The sequence below is a fragment of the Halyomorpha halys genome, unplaced genomic scaffold, assembly GCF_000696795.3.
Source record: "Halyomorpha halys isolate HHAL.00 unplaced genomic scaffold, Hhal_1.1 Scaffold94.1, whole genome shotgun sequence".
Classification (NCBI taxonomy): domain Eukaryota; kingdom Metazoa; phylum Arthropoda; class Insecta; order Hemiptera; family Pentatomidae; genus Halyomorpha; species Halyomorpha halys.
The window spans coordinates 445,756-467,088 of record NW_027114465.1 but is presented as its reverse complement, the minus strand read 5'-3'; the positions used below and the strand labels follow the sequence as shown (position 1 = coordinate 467,088).

The following is a 21,333-nucleotide window of genomic DNA, read 5'->3' as shown; positions in this document are numbered from 1 at the left end:
ATATCGGGAAAATCATATCCCAATTATTGAAACCTATCTAAAATTATGCCATATTTATTTCAAGGAACTGTCAAGATATCATAATTATAAATTATGAAAATATTAGTATTATTAATCCGTATTTTCAAGGCTAATAATTTACAACTTCTGCGAACTACATTTACTTCAGTTGCAAGTGGGTTAAAACATATTTAATGGTAACATGAACAGAATAATAAAAATATAATGATAACCGACATTCATTTTAGTAAGTAGTAATTTATAGAAGAAAAAGTAAATTTTCTTTTATTTTCTAAGTACTAGGAATAGTTAAGAAATGTTCGCAAGTCAAGCTTACTGTTTTTATCACAGAGAGTCTTGGAAATAAATCTGTTGAGGCGTTCAGAATAAGAATGAGGTATTCCACAATTTTGTAAAAATTAAGTTAAAAAGGTTAAAGCCTTTCGAGAAGGATTATATTGGAGAGGGTCAGTTGCTAGAAAAAGTGAAGCCATTAACGAAGACCTGATGATGAACAACAGAGTGTGACTAAGCAGTGAATTGTGAATATCCCCTTCAGGGATTCTCCTTAGGAGGCAGTGCGTGACAATGTACATAGTAGATCAGATTATCCTAACTCTATTTTTGGAAATGTATATTGTTTTATTATGAATATCTCCTCCTTCTTATATTCCCTGTCCTTTCGGCAGGACCTGCAGGAAACACCTGTAGGCCTGGTATACTCCTTTACGACCGTAAACGCATACCTCACGAAGTGAAGTTTCCATCCTGCGAGGATCTACGGCGAATGCCCGTAAAATAAATCCGTTAATTCACCTTCCATCCTAGCTACATGACTTAACCGCATGCATTGCCGAGGCCTTTTATTGTATAACAAGCACCTCACCTCACCTTAATTGGTCCCAGGACAGATTATACACTGCCACCTCGACACATTGTTTGTGACGCTATCTGCTGACTGTATAAAACAAATTATTAATTTCGAAACCATTCTGGAGAAGTAGCCTTTATTGGTCTAATGTCTACTATTCCAAGTTGGCAGTTCACTCAGTGAATCAAGTGCCTTATCCACTCTTTCACTACCAACGGGTATGTAATGCTATGTAATTACTGACGGGTAAGAATTCACTTTAAAAGCTGGTTTAAAGCAATTTGGCAAAAAATATATTAAAATATTCTAAAAGGATTTCCTCAAAATCAGAGTTGGAGAGTAGGTCCATTCTGGTTTGCAATATGCCTGCCATACATAAAAAACCGTTTTTTACTTCATTTGATCATTGGATAGATAATTACGTGACTAAAATGTGGTTTATTCCATTGGATTTGCAGTCAGCTTCCTATATTTGTTTATGGTTTTTATCTGTGGCTTTCAAGTAACAGTTAATTTGCAATCATAAATATATCTACAATAGACGAATCTGAGTAATTTATTTGAGAAAATCAAATAAAATCGCTTTCTCAAGCCGAAATTTATAGTCCACGAGACGATAGAAATTGGGTAAACAAAAACACTTGACCTGTGGGTTTAGTAGAGCTCATAGCTTTTAGCTCTAAACAAGGCGATAACTGTGAAGCCCCTAAAGGGAGAATAATAACCAATCTCAATCCGTATTTTTGTTTACCCGATTCCTCTGCTCGTGACATAGAGGTTGTTTTCGTGTTCTCCCAGGCTAAGGTTACTTATATGCTAGTTTTTCTGACAGTGAGATGTGTCTGCTTAGCCAGAATAAGGCCCTCTGAGTCCAAATGAGTCCAACCTCCTCTCGCAAAATAATAAAAAAAATTTTTTTTTAAAAATAAACAGCGTAGTACTAAAACGAAAAGTCGTTCGAAACTGAAATTACATATAAATATAAGAAGATGGTCAGGGTAGGGGTCAAAAAAAGAACAAATAGTTTTAAACCATTTGTTCTTTTTTTGACCGCAACCCTGACCATCTTCTTATATTTAAATCTTTACGGTTTAAATTACATATATTTTAACGCTGTTATCTCAAAGATAATGGACGCTTTGTCTTTTAGATCTTCCTTGCTCCTACTACTTCATTACAAATTCAACGTGAACTCACGGATTACCTTTTAATCGTTTGTAATGAAGATGAAGATGTTGAGGTTATTTCCATTAGCTATGCACTAACCGCAAGCTTTCAACTGCAACTCCCGTAGCTGCAATTTATTATTCACTACGACTCCGACAAGAGAGTGATCGTCTTGTCCGGTGTGACCCCCATTGACGTCCTTTCCATCGAGAGTGCCTTGACCTTAAGATGCGATGTTTTAGTTCCGGTTACGATCAATACCGTGAGATGCCGTCCTGTTCTAGTATTAGGGTCAAAGACATCATATAAGAGGCGAGAATGAATTACGCGACCTAGATATTTAACTTTTTTTTCTCCATTTTCTCTACTCGATAGCATTGACTGAATGCCAGCAGTCCTTTATAATTTCATTAACGTATTTTTTCTTTAATATTCATTCAATATCCTACCCAACAGTGCTTATGACTAACACTTTACTATTTATTATCAACAAACAATTCATTATTTTACTCACCCACTTTGTTTATTTTGTTAAGAGAAACTTAGATTTCAATCCATTTAGATTAACTACAAGAATTGACTCTCTCCTATTCTAGTGAAAAAAAAATCCTGAATTATTTCGAACTGAAAAAGTTTGCATTCTTTTCTGTTAACGAAAAAACATTAAATAAAAAGAAATATTTTATACCGCTAATAAAGCTAAAGATTTTAAGTGTAGTGAAATATTCTGCAATTGTTATTTTATAGCTGTGTTTTTATTTAATAATTCAAACTTTTTTTTTTTTTTATTTATTATAAATTCCTATCTGAATTTATGAATTTACTAGTTTTACTTTATTGTTTATTTGTAGCATTTAAAACTATGATATTGAATTGATAACATTAAAGTCATCCATAGGGCTATCAAAAGATATACTATTTAATAATAACTTATTTTCTATGTATTAAAATTAATTTATAAAATTTCCTTAGAATAATAGAGAAAACCACAAAAAATAAATTGAATATAATATACTAGACATGTAATTATTTTATTTCAAAATAAATAAACTAACAGTAATGTCACTAGCTTAAATGACTGACTAATAAAATATTTATAATGTATACTTCTAACAACAATAATCGAATTTATTTTTCATTAAATATTAAAATTATCGTTTAAATAAAAAAAAAAAAACAAAAAAAACACCGCAACTAAACTGAAAATAATATATTTAACATTTTTAATATTATAATAAAGGCATTACATTAATTAAAAATAGGTTATATTAATTACAAGCCTACCTCAGAGACGTGAGTCATGCAAAAGCTGATCGGAGACTACTTGCAACCGGCTATTGCATAGACCTTCAGCTATCGTTGGAGCTGGCGCTAAAAGTTCGAAATGTGACCGACTTAATCTAATTACTTTATAATTATAATGTCATAGCATTAGCTACGAATAGGTGCAAACTAGAGTTTTCTTTTCCAAAAGATAGGCATGAAATTTTAATAAGAAACGAAACTCTCAAATATGAAATCTAGGGTAAATGGATTCGTGTCCCAAACCCACTAGAAATATACTCAAAGACACATTTAATATTACTATTAAAGAAATTTTGTCTATATTATTTGATGATTAACTAAGGGCATTACAATTGGACTCGAACTAACTAAAGCCGAAGATTATGCAAACTTGGATGATCAATCCACAATTTTGACAGGAGCGAAAAGGCTAAACGATAGTTTCATCAAAATAATACGGTTGCCCCCACACGGACTTCGATGTTAATCTTTATTGATAAATAGGAAATAATAAACTAATTAATTATTACTTATTTTGGAAGTTATTATATAACACATTGTTATTATAGAGAATAATGCTTTATATCATAAATTGAATATTTGTATGCCTACTTAGAAATGTACTTAAAATTTGAATTATGTAATGGAATTTGATGCTATAAAATGCAAAGTTTTCGAACAGTTGAAAAAATCAGAAAAAAACAAACAAGTAATTTAACGATATTTTCAAAATCGCAGTTCGTCCACTTGCTCTACATTTCATGAAATTACTGGTACCTTCGACCAAAGACAACCTCACACCATAGACTCCTCTTATTCTTCATCCTTATAAGAAATGAAAAGTTTTTACTAAGTTTTATCATCGTACCTATTTTTTAGAAATTGTTTTAGAAGTCTTTTTGGTATTTCGTTTTCTGTACTATTAATGAATTATTTGTATAAAAACCTGATACAAATTTCTAAATGGCTGATAGGTAAATAAAATTGTTTACTTAAACCTTTATTTTTTGGTTTAATAATTTTCTTCCGTTTGTATTCAAATTATGAACAGTTGATATAAAACTGAATTATCAGAGTTCATCTCACGTAACCTACATGTTATGGAAATCTATTTTTAAATCTTACCCTTTGCAGATACCAAACGATATACATTAGTAGAGCGGAAAAGGTCACAATAAAAAAATATAACGAATCAATATCGTTTGAATTTTAGTCGATTGAGGGATGTATGCCAAACATTTTAACTAATCGACTTCCTGATAATATGTTTGTCTAAACTAAATCTATAAATTTCGCGTTTTTCGGGGTTTAAAAAACACAACTACTGGCTGGATGGCATTTTAGCAATGATTCGTATATATTTATCTTTTAGGTACATTTCTGTTGTTTTTTATTCCCAACCATAAAGATGTTTCTAGAAATTTTCTACAAATTCCTGCTTGTGTATGAGTGTGAATGTGTTATTTGGAATGGCCTGAACTCTAGTTTCAGATATTTTAAAAGTCTATCAATAAATGTCTTTTTTTTTTAATTTTGTTAATTAACTTTAGCAGTATATATTTATAATTATAGCAGTATATATTTATACTTAATTTTTCACAAATATACAATTATATTTCCGAGTAACTAAATTTACAAATATCCAATAAAAATTATAAAACGACGGTGAAATTTAAAGATTATCTGATAGCATTAAAATGTATTTTTATAATCTACCGCTTATTTTACCAATTTTTAAATCAAAATCCGACGTTCACTATATTTGCCTCCCTGGAAAAGACATGTATATGAATACCAAAGTTTGTTACTTTCTTTAGGTATTTTGAATTTGCGGCAAGTGGCAAAAGTTATTTCAAAACAGATTTCGATTTCGATGCTAATTGTTTTCAAAAATAAAGACAAATCATTAACCCTATTGAAACTAAACAAGCAAAAAAAAAATCTACTAATGGTTAATAGGAATTTGTTCATACTGCGATGTTAAACCAGCTCCTGATGTTCTTTGGTTTTTATCTAACATTCCACGTATACTATTTCACAGGTTATATGATATAACCTATACCAAAAATGTGTAATATATTGATATTACATTGTGAAAAATTGTAAATCTGATGTACCACATCTCGAATTCGTTAAGCTTTTAGAATTTAAATACAAGTAAAAAAAATAATAAGGACTGATTATCATAAATTGAATGACCAGATGTTAGAAACATGATTTATTAGACAAGAAATAATCTGTGTCTCTTCATTTCAATTAATTTACTTTATTGAATAATTTATTTTTTTAAATTAGTTTCAACATTTGTAAAAATGAATTCAGGCGATATGGGTAGCTTTTACTATTTTACTATATTTATGATTTATATTTCTCATTAGGTATTCATAGCAAGTCGTATCCTAGTAAATTATTAAGCGTTGATGAAACTTTTATAAAACCTGTTTGTGACTTCACTCACACAGTTCAATAAAGCGCTATAGTCTTCCTCTATTTCTAAGGAAAGTCCTGTACAGAAGGACCTCTTCTTTAACTACCGTTTTCCTTTTCTTAAATTAGTGTTTTCCATATAGACAAACTAACTATAATTAACTATATTAATTATAATATAAATATAACTATAAAAATATTTGACTCCTAAATAAGAAATTCAGAAAATGAGAAAAACAATAAAATGTTTTTGTCATCTTATTGTCCTAAATCATTTCTTGGATTTTAATTCTGCTTGAAAGAAACAATAAGAAATATGCTACTAATTCAAGTATCAGAAAAAAAAAGTTGACAATTTTATTTTCAAACATCGTTTGTTCCGAAAATGCACAATTTGATTAAAAAGTTTTTGGTTAATTAAAATAAAACAGGAATGTCTAAAAAAAAAAAAATATTACAATGTCTAATAAAAATTTAAATGTAATAATTTTAAACATTTTAATCAAAATTCATTGATGTTAGTCAACATTTCAATTTTTTTTTCTTTAAATAAGAAAATAATTAATAAAAACCAGATCAAAATAAACCAGTCATTTCTAGAATTGGCTTTGATAACATGCATCATGATAGTTTAATACCCTGAGAAGGCGGACAACATAGTATAAGTCCGTGGCCGAAATAAATTAATTGTTTCAAAATCTATTGAACATTTAAAAATCGAACAGGTCCCTTCAAAATTTGTTTTTCAGTGTATCTCTCAAAAATCTTTCAAGTCAGCGTTGTAAAACTCGTGTAAAAGAATATTTCATAATGTTCAACGTACTTAATTTAATTAAACTTTGTCGGCCATTTATTGATTTATATATTTATTACATTCCTTTCAAGAAATATGATATTATTATTATTATACGGAATACAAGAAATTAAAAACCAGAAATTTTCAAGAAAGCTATTCTACACCTTAATTATGACATAAAATCCTATATTAACCATCATCCGATTTTCATGATTTTGTTAGATAAATTTGTGTATTCTCTTTTTTTCTTTTTTCAAAGAATCATTTATTAAAATCCTTCTATCATTTCCAAAAACGATTTTTCAATGATTCACGATTCGATCACGAAATCTGATGATACTATTATAAGGCGCCATAAATTTACTATCAGTGAAGAGCATAATGGATACTTTATTTAAAGAGTCATGCTTTCTAGGAAGATGCTTCCCTACAAGAATTTGGTACGTTCCTATTGGAAAAAGATCTCCTGATCTTCGAGAGAAAAGTTATCCACCGAATTTTAGAATGGAAGAGACGCTTCAACCAGGAGCAATACAATGACTTTGGGGAGGCTGATGTCAGAAGAAGGAAGCTAAGGTGTTTATCTATGCAAGGCATAAGCCAGAACCGTAAATGGAGAAATGCCAAAAATGCTACTAACACAACGAATTCAAGGAACAAGGGGGAGAGGGAGACCAAAGCTAGTCCACCTTCCGACCATATCAGCTTTGAAGAGAGGTCCTGACAATATACAATGAGCAGGAACTTGATGGCGTCGGAGACCGTGACGATTGGAGGAAGCGGTTGGAAGAAGTCTGTAACTGGCTTCTAGCCCATCATAAATTGAATGTTTTTCGTGAGATTCACAGCACATAAACTTTATCTAAGAGAGATCAGTCTTAGATAAAACTTCTTCAAGGGTATGATCGTACCATTAGATTTTGTGTAAGACCCTTTTGGAAAAGAGAGGGATTTTAGTATAAAATTATTAAAAAAACCAATTGGAGTTTAAAAAAATCCAAAAAATCTCCAAAAAACTCCAAAAAATTGGAGTTTAATTTCTGTTTGTTAAAAATCGAATAATGGTTCGTAGGTCTTTGTTTCATACTGCGATGTTGAATCAGCTGCTGATGTTCTTTGGTTTTTATCTAACGTTCCACGTATACTATTTCATAGGTTATATGACCTATATAACCTGTAGCAAAAAATGTGTAATATATTAATGTTACATTGTGAAAAATTGTAAATCTGATGTACCACATCCCGAATTCGTTGAGCTTTTAGAATTTAAATACAAGTAAAAACAAATTAATTTCTTACACGTTCCATGGTTAAAAAAAAAACATTTTAATATTTACGTCAATGCCTCAGATTGACTATAGGGATTACATAACAGGAATGTTCTAGAACATTTATATATTCAGTAGCTACGAAATTATAATAGAACAGTATATATTATTTATGTTCATCAATTTGCATATTATGATTATATAGGGTGATTAAGTGAAGTTGAATTTTTTTTTTAATTGCTCGAGTTCATTAATTTCATCAGTGATCCCTATATGAGTAGATTTTCTATGTATAAAATAGAGATTTAAGATCTAACTGTATATAATATGCTTATTTATCTAGAAATAATCAAAATAAAATGCTCTAAAAGTAATATAATTTGAAAAGAAATAAAACAAGTATACAAATTGGAACTTTTGGAAATTTTATTTGGTTGTATATGTTGATCCTAATGTCATTTGTACCATCACCTGATAATTGTATTATATTTCGTGATTTTCAAGAAACTAAAGTAGTAAGAAGGATAATTATAGGAAATAGAATATTACCGCATGTACAATTTTCTCAAGCCATAAGAAAAATATATTTTATTAAGGTCATATTACCATTAAAAACATTCATTTGTATATAATATCATAAAATTATGTAGGTTGTTAACAACACTTCTGATTGCATTTTTTATACAAATCATTATCATATTTTTCTAATAAATTTGCATTATAATATTATTTTAAATTATTAAGTGATTGAAGCTATAAATATTTATATTAAAAAAAAAAAAAAAAAAGCAACAAATATATATAGGAAATGAAGTACACAAAAAAATTGCTATAAAATTAAATAAAGTAGTTTTAAACAATTTCAAATAATAACTTAATAACTAACTTTATATTCTGATTCAGTCTCTCCCCCCCCCCCAAAAACAAATGAATGGAACGTATTGCTATGTCTATTGAAAATCGAATCAAAATTCAAAAAATTGTATGTAGGCTAGATGGAAGATGTGTAATAGGACATACTATATGAATATTCATAGTAACTTTTGGCTTGGTGGCTAAAGTATCTATTGTGGTTAGTTTTCGTTAAATTTATGCAAAATATTCAACCTTGTAGACAAGATATTGATCTATTTTCCAAGCTATGTTTGACGTATTGAGATTCGGTCATGATTATGTAATGAAGTCATTGGACACCATCATATCATTTGATATCTCGTCGTATCATTTATCGTAATGGTATTAGAGCGTAAAGTGTGTATTTGATACCTGTCTGAAGAAAGGAGGTACATCCTCAACGTGTTTGAAAGTCGTTTCATTTCTGGACAGCAAGTAGAACATATTTCCTAATCCAGGGAGCCAAGCGATACCTTCATTGTTGTAGATGCAATTTATATTGGACGAATTCATCGTGTCCTCGCATTCCTGTAAAAACAATGAAAAGCAATAATTAGTACAAACTATAAAATACTATAAAAAATAATTATATAAATATCTGATTCCTGCAGTGTAGCAATTTATTACTTAAGTATTTCTCTTTAAGTTCACTGGGATAATATTTAATATTATCTTTATGTATTTATTAATTAGTTGATTTCACATGTATTTTTTTTAGTTTTAATAGAAAATAAAAAAATGAAAAACTTAGTAGCTGTTCAATACCTTTTAAAGTAATGAATTTATCCATTACTAAGTCGGCCTTGGCGCATTACAATTACTATAATTGTAAGTAGGATTTACATTTTCAATGTTACATCCATTTAAGGAGACTCCAAGAATAGCAGCTTTTCAGTATATTTAAACAATGGACTCTATTGTTCATTTATATTTATAACTCAATTCATTGTAAAAATATACATAAATATGTGTTTTATTTGCTCTTAATGGATCTTGAGGCTAAATCAGTGGTATATAATCATATATAGGTGATGTAACGAGTTTTTATTCTCATATCCATGTCCTTATAGTGAAAAACATTCTTTTTTTTTTCTTTTTTGTTTAATGTTTTCCTCAAATAACAATGAAACAAATCACAATTATATCAAAATAATGAATATTGATTGATTGATTATTAAAACTGAATTCAAGAGTTTTTTAGTTGTTTAATGTTAAGAATATCCTTTTGCAAACAATTGTAATTACTTGATTATTAAAACTGAATTCAAGAGTTTTTTAGTTGTTTAATGTTAAGAATATCCTTTTGCAAACAATTGTAATTACTTGATTATTAAAACTGAATTCAAGAGTTTTTTAGTTGTTTAATGTTAAGAATATTAGTTTCCAAACAATTGTAATTACTTAGAGGATATATTCAGGGCTGTGTATAATAACAATAATTTTCAATTACCAACTTATTGAATGCCGATGTTTTGAACAACAATTATTTATATATAATTTTTAATTACAATTTAGTTGTGTGTTCATCTTAGCTTAATTAATTTAGTTATCGTAACGAATTATTTATAATTTGTATTATGAATGTTTATAGAAGTTTAGTGTGTAATGATTATTTAAAGAAAAATTGAACATATATATATATATATATATGAAAATTTGGGAACAATATATAATCTCGGAACTATATCAAAATATTGTTAGTTCTATGAGAGAGCGACAGATCAAGGAGTATACAATCGACTGTTCTGTGAATAAGAGCTTTTATGTAATCTACCTCTGAAGAAAATCTACGCTACAATATTGACTAAATTGTGTTTATAAGAACTAATTCAAGTTTTTTCAGCGCTGAAGTTAAAATATCGTGAGCCAAAAATATATCTTTAATAGACAAAAAATAATGAATACATTGTTTACTACTTGAGACCGTTTGCTATATCACAGCGTAAACTACGATTTCTTACGTCAAATGTAAAATCAATAATTATCTGTTGCACTAGAAAAGTTTACTTTCGAATTTGGCGGTAAACTTAACGTCCGGGCAATGATAACTGGTTAAACTGAGTTTTACAGCAAATCTACGCTTAATTAGATAACCATACAAGGAACCTTCCATAATTGGATCTGTTATCTAACAAAGGCGTATTGTAATATTCGTTTTTTTTTTTTAAATAATTTGAAATGGATTAGATCCAGATAGACGCCAAAAACAACGAAGAGTTAGTTGCTCAGGCAATAATGAAAAAAAAAGTATTCCGTCCTCGACCGAATCATTGTTTTCAGTCGAAGAATGAAGAATGTTTTCAACTATTTCGACTGTCAAAATTGGTTGTAGAATCAATTTTCAATTTACTTGGTCGCACAATTTCTAACATAATTGATTGGAGATGTAGAGTTAAGCAGTTTCAGGTAACCTTGGTAACCTGGTTAACAAAACTGTAGACCAGAAACAGGTCACTAAGTTACCGGAGTTTTACTAAACTCTTGGACAATTCTAAGACATTCAAATCTTAGTTTTATTGAAGATTGGTGTAACGGTTTCTTGGTTGGTTTTTAACACAAATATCCGACTATTGTTTTCAATGATTATAAAGATCAAAATTTTAAAGTAATAAATTATTTTCATATTGTAAGAAGATTGTTGACCGTATGAAGTAGATTGGAGGAAGATAGTCCGAGTAGTGGTCAATAAAGGTGTCAATAATGAGCACATACTTAATACTACCACCACACAGGCCTATACTTAATACTACCACCACACAGGCCTATACTTAATACTACCACCAATACTTAATACTACCACCACACAGGCCTATACTTAATACTACCACCACACAGGCCTATACTTAATACTACCACCAGACAGGCCTGACGAAGCCCTGCAAAGTGGGGCGAAACGTTGCTTAACAATAAATAGTTTTCTTTTACTGCTTTGATACCTTTAATGACCGCCACTCGGACTATCTTCCTACAATAAATTATTTTGTTTGGCCAAAAAGGGGTTCACATATACTGAAACACCAAACTGACAGAGATTTAGTGCTTAACGATTACCGCACTGTTCACCCTCCCCCTCCCCCCAAAAAAAATAACTAATTAAAGTAATATCTTCTACTGGAAAGTTGTTTTTAGCAACTAATTAGAAATTGATGAATAAATAATATTATTCCTCTATGAAATTATATTTCATTACATTATAATGAAACAACGTTTCGGGGTTGTCACCCCATCTTCAGGTTGCTGATTAACATCTCTATCTAATACATTTGTTACTCCTTATTGGTCTCACCTAGCTAATATCAACATATTATTGTCACTTATTAAAACTATCTTTAATAATTAACTTTTACATTTTAGGACTTTAACATTGAAAGTTATCTTTAAGATTTATGTTAATCAGCAACCTGAAGATACAACCCCGAAACGTTGTTTCATTGTAATCTAATGAAGTATAATTTAAAAAAGGAAGAGAATTATTTATTCATCATTTCTAATTATTAGATAATAATTAGTATATTTCTTGAGAAAAAAATAATAATCTCTCCAATATACAGTGATTCATTTGTACTTCAGGCTGCTATGATTGCTAAACAAAGCAAGATTTTCTAACAAATGAGTTGTTATCCTATTGGTAATTGCTCGTTTCCGAAATTGGTGACGAATTTCAAATATGTTTAGCTAATTGGAGTAATTATGATTTTAGTGGTGCAAAATGTGATTTTCTTAGAAACATTTTAAACAATCATATTGGAATAGGAAGGAGCGATCCGTGGTACTGAGCTAAATTTTTGGCTAAATGACCCTCCCTCAATTATAGACTATTCCTCCTGAAACACCCTATTCAATAAAATATTCAAATTCATCGTCAAGTCCTTTTGAGTAATAAATTGAGCTATTTTTCGGTCCTTAATTTAATAATAGTTTTTTAATTACTTAGGTCAAAATTAGAGAACCTCATTTATAGTTCTTTATTATGTCGTTTCACTTCTCGCGAGTTTCCCTCTTCCTGCCGTTCCACTTTCCGTTAAGGGAAATCTCGCCCCTGGTTGTTTAGGTTTCTAAAATTCCTGTTCCCACCATCTACTAAATCAGTGTTTACCGCCATCTACCCTTTGATGTGACAGCTATGTTCCCAATTCCCACACCCTTGAAAATATTATAATAAACACTGAAGAAGGAGCGGAGTTTTTCACTTTTAATCATATTTTATTTTGATCAATATTTTTTTAAATAAGCAAGTTGTTTTGTATTCATTTTTGCAATATTGGAAACTGCATACATAATAAAAAACAGAACTATTTGAAAAACTTGTGGCAGATATTAAAACACTATCTTAAGTGTTTAGATTATCTCATTATTCTGATACCAAGAGGGTTATCATTATTGTTAGAAAGTCAAGATTATATACTTTTAAAGTTATATCGGAACAATATAATTAATATTTTATCTATATAATATTAAGTCTAAATGGTCTTAAAAATTAATTATAATATAATATTTTCTGTTGTACTACATTTCAATATATATAATATAATAGTGAAAATCAAACTGGCTCATCTTTATTTTTATAAATTACTTTTAACGATAAAACCTAATTTTTAAAAAAACTTTTCTTTAACATAAGGCTAAATCGAAATATAAGTTTAACAACGAAAAAACATTTGCGCGTGCGTAAGTGAAAGTGGTATAGGGAATTTGCTAAAATTTATAGGAGCCATTTTTGAAATATTGGTGTGTCAACACATTTTCGCATTTCGCATTTCCTTGGTACTCAGCCTCCTTTTAGTGGGTAACTGACCCTTTAATTGATAAATCTGGTAATTGAACATGGATACTGCAAACCATCAGGGCCTTGTTTCATAATAAAGTACAAGCTAATACTATTAATCTTGTAGTTTGGTATTTGGTACAATTTCACTGACTTATATATTTCTGCCAGATAATTTTTTACTTTAACCTCATGTAGTATCACTAATAGTCGTCCCCATCATAAAACAAAATGAAGTAATGCTTGTACTTTGTAGTTTGTGTACTTGTATTTATGGACTAATACTATTAGCTTTTTTTTTTTTTTTTTTTTTTTTAGAAAGAAAAAAATCACAAAAAAAAACAGGCCCCTGCTTGTACTGCTTTAAAGGTGCTTACAAACTAAAGTCAAGATACTTTATGGGTTGTGCTGTTTTTTTCTTTTTAATTTAAAGAGGTGGAGCAGAAGATCGTATGATTTTCTTTCCTAATAAACATTATTTATTTTTCAAATTCAAAATTTTTGAGATCAGGCTGTCGTAGAGTAGATCATAAAAAGTTATTTTAATGTTTTGGAATTCACAAATAATTTGGCCGTGGCTGTAGGGAATGCCATCTGTCTCTAAATGCCATCACTATTTATAGAATTGAAAAAAAAAGAGGTAAGTGATTAGTGACCTCATGTTGTAAGAACTATTAATTGAGCAAAATCCGAAGTTTCTAATTTCGTCTAACTAGTTTCATTTAAGTAGGTCTAGGTGAAGTCCATCACAGAAAAACGCAACGTTCTCTTTTTACATTCTGAGTTCCATAAAAAAAAAGTAAATAGCTTGTTTACTGTTCTGGACCATGAAATGCATAATTCAACCGGTATTTCATTCATATTTTCTATCACTTCTCTTTTCTTTCTTTTTTTAGTATCGTAGCGCCTGGCATGTTTTAAAGAATAAAACATCCTGGCATTTCCTCATTATCGTCTTTCAAACTTTATCATCATAACACTCGCTACTCCAGAGAGCTCATGCAACTACAAAGTTGAAAACTAATATTTCTACACAACTATTTCAGCAAAACTATACAAAAAAAAAATTCTTCGGCAAATTTTATTCACAAAATTTAACTTTTATTATGATAATTTTTTTTTTTAACATAAATTAGTATGTTACTAGCCAACAATTGTTAACGACTTCAAAATAGTTTAATAGTTGATATGACAAAGTAAAATTGATTTTGGCCGTTCATGGATAGCATCGAAAATTGGAATTTCTATCTGTTATTTACATTAATTAATTATATATGTATAATGTTTTCCAAGTTTAAATTAAACATCTATGATTTAAAACGTTGAGATGGGCCCCGTACGATGTGTCGTACTCATAAACGACCCTAATGTGCAAAAAGAATAACTCACAAAGGCTTTTGCACATAAAAGTAAAACTTAAGGAAAAAAAACCTATAACACATCTTATATAACAAAAATATCTTTGGATTTTTTTTTTAATTAACTCTTAGTTATTTTATTTAATTTGCTTGTAATTGTTTTAATCAATCTTAAGTAAAGATAACCTTGAAAAGTTATATATACATACTAATTTTGAATATTAACAAGGCACTTTATCAGCTGGCCTGCTTTTTCAATAATTAAATGTGACAAAATATAGTTAAGCAATAGTTATTTCCTAGGCAAATATAATTAATGTTATTTAGGCAAAATGAAACCGTGTAAATTAAAATAAACCAGTTCCTTGGGTGTGATTATGTTATATTTTTAATCTCCAATTAAATAACGCAGGGCGACATCTAAAAGTTTGTTTTGATAATTTTGTCAAATCTGTAATTAATTATGTTTTTTGGTATGATGAAACCGAAAATGAAATCAATTTTATTCAATCACTTACAGATTTTTTTTTTTTTCAAAATCATGATGTGTATTGCATGTTTTGTAGCTCAAAAATTAAGTTCATTAATATAGTTAGTACATTACTTCAGTTAAACAGGGGAATAACTTGCACACCAACGTGCATTTAAATGCAGTTTGTCGTCTCAATATTTGACATTATTTCAATATGAAAAAGTAATTTAATATTCAATTAATAGTCTTCGTCCCTTACCGATGCAAATATATATTTATTACTTGTTTTTAGTATAAATAAAGATTGAATCACCAATACTTTGTATTGTACTATGTGTACTACAAGTACTTAGTGTCTTGACTATGTATAGAAAACGTCCTTACGCATCTCCTACAGAAGCACTGGCCTACAACTTGGGAAACCCAACCAAAACCCAAAGACTGAAGCCCAGGCTGTTGCAGGATATCCTGGTATAAATTCTATATTTATCAGTTCTGTTATTGTCACTCTAAAATTTTATGTTATCTTAATTTCTCTTCATCTTTTTCCTAAATTCACTTTCCTTTTGTTTCCCATTAGAAGTCAATTATTTATGTTGTTAAATCCATGAATGTCATTGTTATTAAATTTACTTTTATCTTTTATTAACAATTATTATGTATGTCTTTTGTATGAGACTATACCTCCCATAATCAATTGATAAAAAAAAATCTACATCTTACATTAACCATGTAAGGCCCACCAGACCGATCTGATATTTAAAAAAATAATACATATATACGATACCAGAATGTCTATTATGAAATAAAATAAAATACATTTAAAAAAAATAAGTCATGTTTTTGTATATAACAACTGAATGTTCAAATTACTAAACCACTAGAGAAGAGTTGAATGTTATATATGCATATAGCCATGCTCTAAATAGTCACACAGTCGGTGACTAAATATAGCTTGTCCTCTTTGTTTCATCAACAACACAGTAAATTATATTTCATTCAACAATAAACGAAATATAAAAAGTATGAGTATCTATCTGAACTTTGCCACTAAGATAGTATTTTTTTCACATTTCTGTTCTGAAAAAAATATGAAAAATAATTTGTTTCAGTATGCTTAAAAAAAAAAGCAAGATACAGAAAAAAAATGGAGAAATCCACAAAAGAACTTAATTTGGAGGAGCTGTTGTTGGGAAGGCCAAAAAAGTAAAGGAAGAGCTTAGCTTTATCGTATCGCTAGTGATTCGAATCCGGCCTGGGTTGGTTGACGTTTTTTTCGTGTTGGACCCTCAGAAGAAATCTCGACTTTCTCAATTTGTCCAGGTTAGGTTAGTAACGTGTAGGATAGCCCGTCTTGCTTGCTCTAAGTTTGAGAACATAACGACTTAATAAATGGTGAAAAAGGCACTTCTCTAATTCAAACTAAATTCACAATACAAATTTTCGAACATAAATTCAATTTAAAGGGGTTCTAGATGTAACCCCATGATACAAACCCATAAAAAAAAATCAAAATTTTGATTAAAATTTGCCATCAATTGTTTGGTATTGATATTGAAAGAAAAAAACTTCACTTACCGAATTTCAGCTTCTTTGTTCCAAAGCGCTGCATCAACCCTCCCCCTATGAGCTCTGACGCAGTGCAAATTTTATATTATGTTGGAGAACAATACGACAAAAATTAATTTTAAAAAACTCAAATTGAAAACACTGTCCAATCAATCATGCCCGAACCAATGATTTTGGGTGATTTTCTTATATTCATTCATAATTCACATTATATTGTTTTAATTTAAAATAGTAGTCGAAAATAATAGTTTAAAATTATTTTAAGCAAACCGGTCATTATTATTGACACATAATCACTTTCGTGACTGAACAAAAGAAGAAAATTCGTACATTACAAATAATTGTATGCATCTATTTGTATTTAAATGGAGTTTTCTTTTCTATCATAAAAAATTATTTGGTATTTGTATTTAATAAAATTTGTTCAAATACTTACAATAATTTTCGTGGTGATAAACGATAGATGTTATAAATGTTTCGTGAAACCATAGAAGATAATATTGATTTCCAATGTTATATCTGCAGCTGCAATGTTGTTTCTGCAGCTGTTTTGCTCTCCTGTTGTTTGAAACCTCGAATCGACTGACAAAATTCGTGATTACTTTCATGGTAGTAACTATCATAGATGTTATCACCGTATAGATAACCTAATAATCACGTCATTCTACCAGATAGTTGAGATTTCTGCGTTTGTGTTAGACTTTTTCGTAAAAAATGCATTCAGGTTTTTCCGCTGATATGTTAATTTATGGCAATGTAAAATTTACAAAACAATTTATTCCAAAAATTCCATGTTCGTAAAAAAAAACAACCTTATTCCTGTTACCCCGGTTCTTTACTGCAACATCAATTATATACTTTTTTTAAATTATTTATTTCAAGAGCTGCCTTAGTAAAAATAATATTTTATACAATTATTACTAAATACCTATTTCTTAGAGGAGCTATTAGGAACGTGACGGCCGTGCGGGTTGGGGCCCAGGTCCTAGAGCGCTCGGTTCGGAACGTTGTGGGTTCGATTCCGACCTGGGGCAGTTAAACATTCATTTTTCAATAATACTGACGTGAATTCGCCCTATCTCAGCTCACATTAGATCCAGCTTATATCCAATTAATATTAACTGTAGATCTAGATGAAATGTGGAATAATGTTCAAATTGATATGAAGCAAGGTGCCCATCAATGATTATGACATTTTATTGAAAAGAAAGAAAATATACAATATAATAATATTTGGTTTCGCCACAAATACGTGAGACAAGTGGTAGGTACATAATTATCTATATTTCAAGGTTTAAGAATAAATTTTATTATTTTTAATAAATAGAAGGAAAAATTAAAAATTGCAATATTAACTTAAAAATGATAAAATTACAAACTGTTTAATGTTAATAAAAATTGTTTTTGATCATTTATTTTTTTAACAGATAATATAATAACAAAAATATACATTAAAATGAATCATTTTTTTCTAAAAAAAAAAAAATATATATATATATGCAATGCGAAATGGACTTTTCTTTCTTATTAAAACTTTAACATTCTTATAAATTCAGCAAAGTTCTGTTGTTTTTTTTACCATCTTGACATTTTTTTAAACAATTTTCAATGCATTATGGAATAAAGAAAACGAAAATAAAATAGCCTATTCAATTAAATGTTTATACGACAAAAGTATATAAAATAATGCATTTTCATTGGAATATAGTAAAAAATAAATAAAGTTTACCTTTGTCTGGTGTGATGCAATGGAACGTACTGACATAACTGCTGAGGTGGAGTATATATAACGGATCCCGAACATTTTTTTTAAACTTATTTAATCAAAAATTAACGCAAGACCATAACCTTATGAAATGTCGTAGGTTAACTCACAATGAATAATTTCCTTATCAAAAGGTCTTTATAAAAAAATATTTAATTTTTAGAAGATAGTCAATTTTTATTTAACTTTATTTTTTTTACAATTGTCCCAAAATAATCGACAACACATAACAGAATGGAGAAAAATAATTATATGTTGTTCCTTAACACATATAAAATAGAAAATGCTGATAAAGCCAAACAAATGTAGATTATATTGGAAAGGTTCATGTTTGCCGTAATGTGCAAAGTTCTTACACATCAAAAATGGTAGTCCTAAACATTTGACCAACAGTGTATTCTGTATATATATTTTTTTATGTTGTTTGGTATTTTTGTAACGACCTGGTTTGTTTAATTACTGAATATCTGTTTATATAATAAATTTATGAAATTTATTGAATGTAAAACTAATTAAATATATCACATATAACAAGGAAAAACTAGTTCAATTATATCAATAATTATAAATAGTAATATGTGGATTGATTGGCCAAGCCGATGCCAATGCAAAGAATGTTTTAATTTTTTTCTATAAAAAAAAAAAATCAATTAATTCAAACTTTTGAAACCAGTTTGGGAATCACTAATTTCTAAAAGATTTTTTGTACATCACAAAAATTTTATTTTTTAACTTTCTCAATTTTTATGAGCAACCTTCGATACTAGTTATCTATTTAAATTTAAAATTAAACATTAAAGCAGCCATGATGAAAATATAAAGAAAGACAGAAAATAGCTGTGGTAATTTTCAACTTCTTCAAAAATGAAGAGGGGAGTGCATTGTAAACGTTTTCGTTATTCCTTCAAGGCCAAAACTATTCTTTTGAAAATAAATACGCAATCGACGCCTGACCCACGTATGCATTCCACCAATACGCTCAATTCCCTTTTCATCAAGTTTTAAATTATTATAAATATATAAATGTAAAATTGATATCCTTGATGTCACCGTAAATTATTACATATCATGATCAAATACCTCTAAATAACTGGTAACTAAGCTTTAATAAGGATATTATTTCAAAAAAGTTTAATATTATTAATGAGTAAAAGGAAAAAAATATATATAAAATTAAATCTGAAATATTTTTCAACTTGAAACATATAATTTACTTATCGATAACCTAATCTGTATTAATTATTCCTTTCCCGTTTACGAGAAATAACCCGTTTTTCGTTTCGTCATTAGCCTTTAGAAACAGTTAAATTCAGTTTCATGTATCACATAAATGAACTTTGACAAGGGTAGGATTTTAAACTACTTGTTTTGTTGGCTCCATTATATCAGAACTTGACCCTCAGGAATAAGCAGGTTTATTCACGGACTGTGCTCTAAGCTTCCAAATTATAATGGATATAATTGCAAAATAAGCTAGTTATTTACGTCACTTAAATTAATAATAAAAAGATAATTTAAACAATTTCACCCATAACGAATTTTTTTATTAATTGCATCATCCATAAAGTAATTCCATAGATTTAATTTATTTTACAATAAAATAATTATATTTTAAATCTAATTATCTATACAATAATTTTATATATTTAACTTAATTAGCTCTACAATCGTAGCATCAATTTAATTTATTTGTCAAAAAAAAAAATAATGTTAATAACATAATTTTTTAAAAGTAATTTATTAATTTACATTTATAGACAAAGTATATATTTTATAATAAATATTTAACATGCAGTCATCCCAATTACATTATACGAATAGTTGAATACTCGCACGTGATGCATTTATTTATTTCTTTTTATTATGTAGTAAAGTAGTATGTAACACTTGATGAATATTCAAATCAATTCAGACCATAAATTAAAAAAAATAAGATTCACTTTAATTATGCAAGTAGAGTAAACTTCCAAATACATGCTGATTGTACTGGAGTATTAATACCATAGTTCCATGAAAATTAAGAAACGCTGTTTTTTTTCTTCTGAAAATTGTATGTTATGTAATAGCCTCATAAGATTATACTTGCATTAAACTTTTTTCGCATTAAAAAAAAAAATGTTCACTAATTATCGTGCAGCGATAGCAGAGTATCTGTATCTGACTAATCAGTTTGGTGCTTATTAACGCTTGTTGAACTGGTTTGAAGTAACGACTCTACACATAATTTCAAAAACTTTATGGTTCTTAAATTTTATCACAATACTAAAATAATTAATGGTCAAATCTAATTAATGTATATTTAAATTGATTTTATATTAAAGTAAAGTCAAGCTTATGTTAGAATTTTGAACAAAACCAACTGCTGACTGAACAGGCCACGTCATATGAATCCTTAGTTTGTTCACTGATTCTTTCTTATGTTTAATACTTATTATTTATTTAGATGGCCTTACTTTTTAAAAACACTCTTAGCTTTTTTCTTATACTATTATAAATGTGTGTGGTCAGCGTATTGTTTTAATGAAAAAGACGCGGTTTCGATCTCACATTTCCAATTGTTATACTGCTGGCTTACAACCGGCTCTATCAAGAGATGTTGATATTTCTTCATAAATTTGTGTGTATTTGTGAGTGTACATGTTGCATGGATTTCTCTCTCTCTCTCTCTCTCTCTCTCTCTCTCTCTCTATATATATA

General features: G+C 28.9%; 1 protein-coding gene and 1 long non-coding RNA gene across 3 annotated transcripts in view; one reads left to right on the top strand and one right to left on the bottom strand.

Moving 5' to 3' along the window:
- LOC106677318 (uncharacterized) overlaps positions 1-21,333 on the top strand; it is a 109,055-nt gene that overhangs the window by 66,854 nt on the left and 20,868 nt on the right. The gene's annotated exons all lie outside the window — the stretch shown is intronic.
- Positions 1-21,333, bottom strand: part of LOC106677317 (alkylglycerol monooxygenase) — a 53,385-nt gene that overhangs the window by 31,485 nt on the left and 567 nt on the right. The window contains exons 1-2 of one of the 2 annotated variants that reach the window (XM_014415158.3): positions 17,308-17,454; positions 9,080-9,235 (exon numbers count right to left, since the gene is read on the bottom strand). In XM_014415158.3, the coding sequence (XP_014270644.1) occupies positions 9,080-9,220 (141 nt within the window). In that variant the 5' untranslated portion in view covers positions 9,221-9,235; positions 17,308-17,454. Of the gene's footprint in view, positions 1-9,079; positions 9,236-17,307; positions 17,455-21,333 lie in introns of those variants that run through there. The other variant, XM_014415157.3, reaches the window with a different exon arrangement.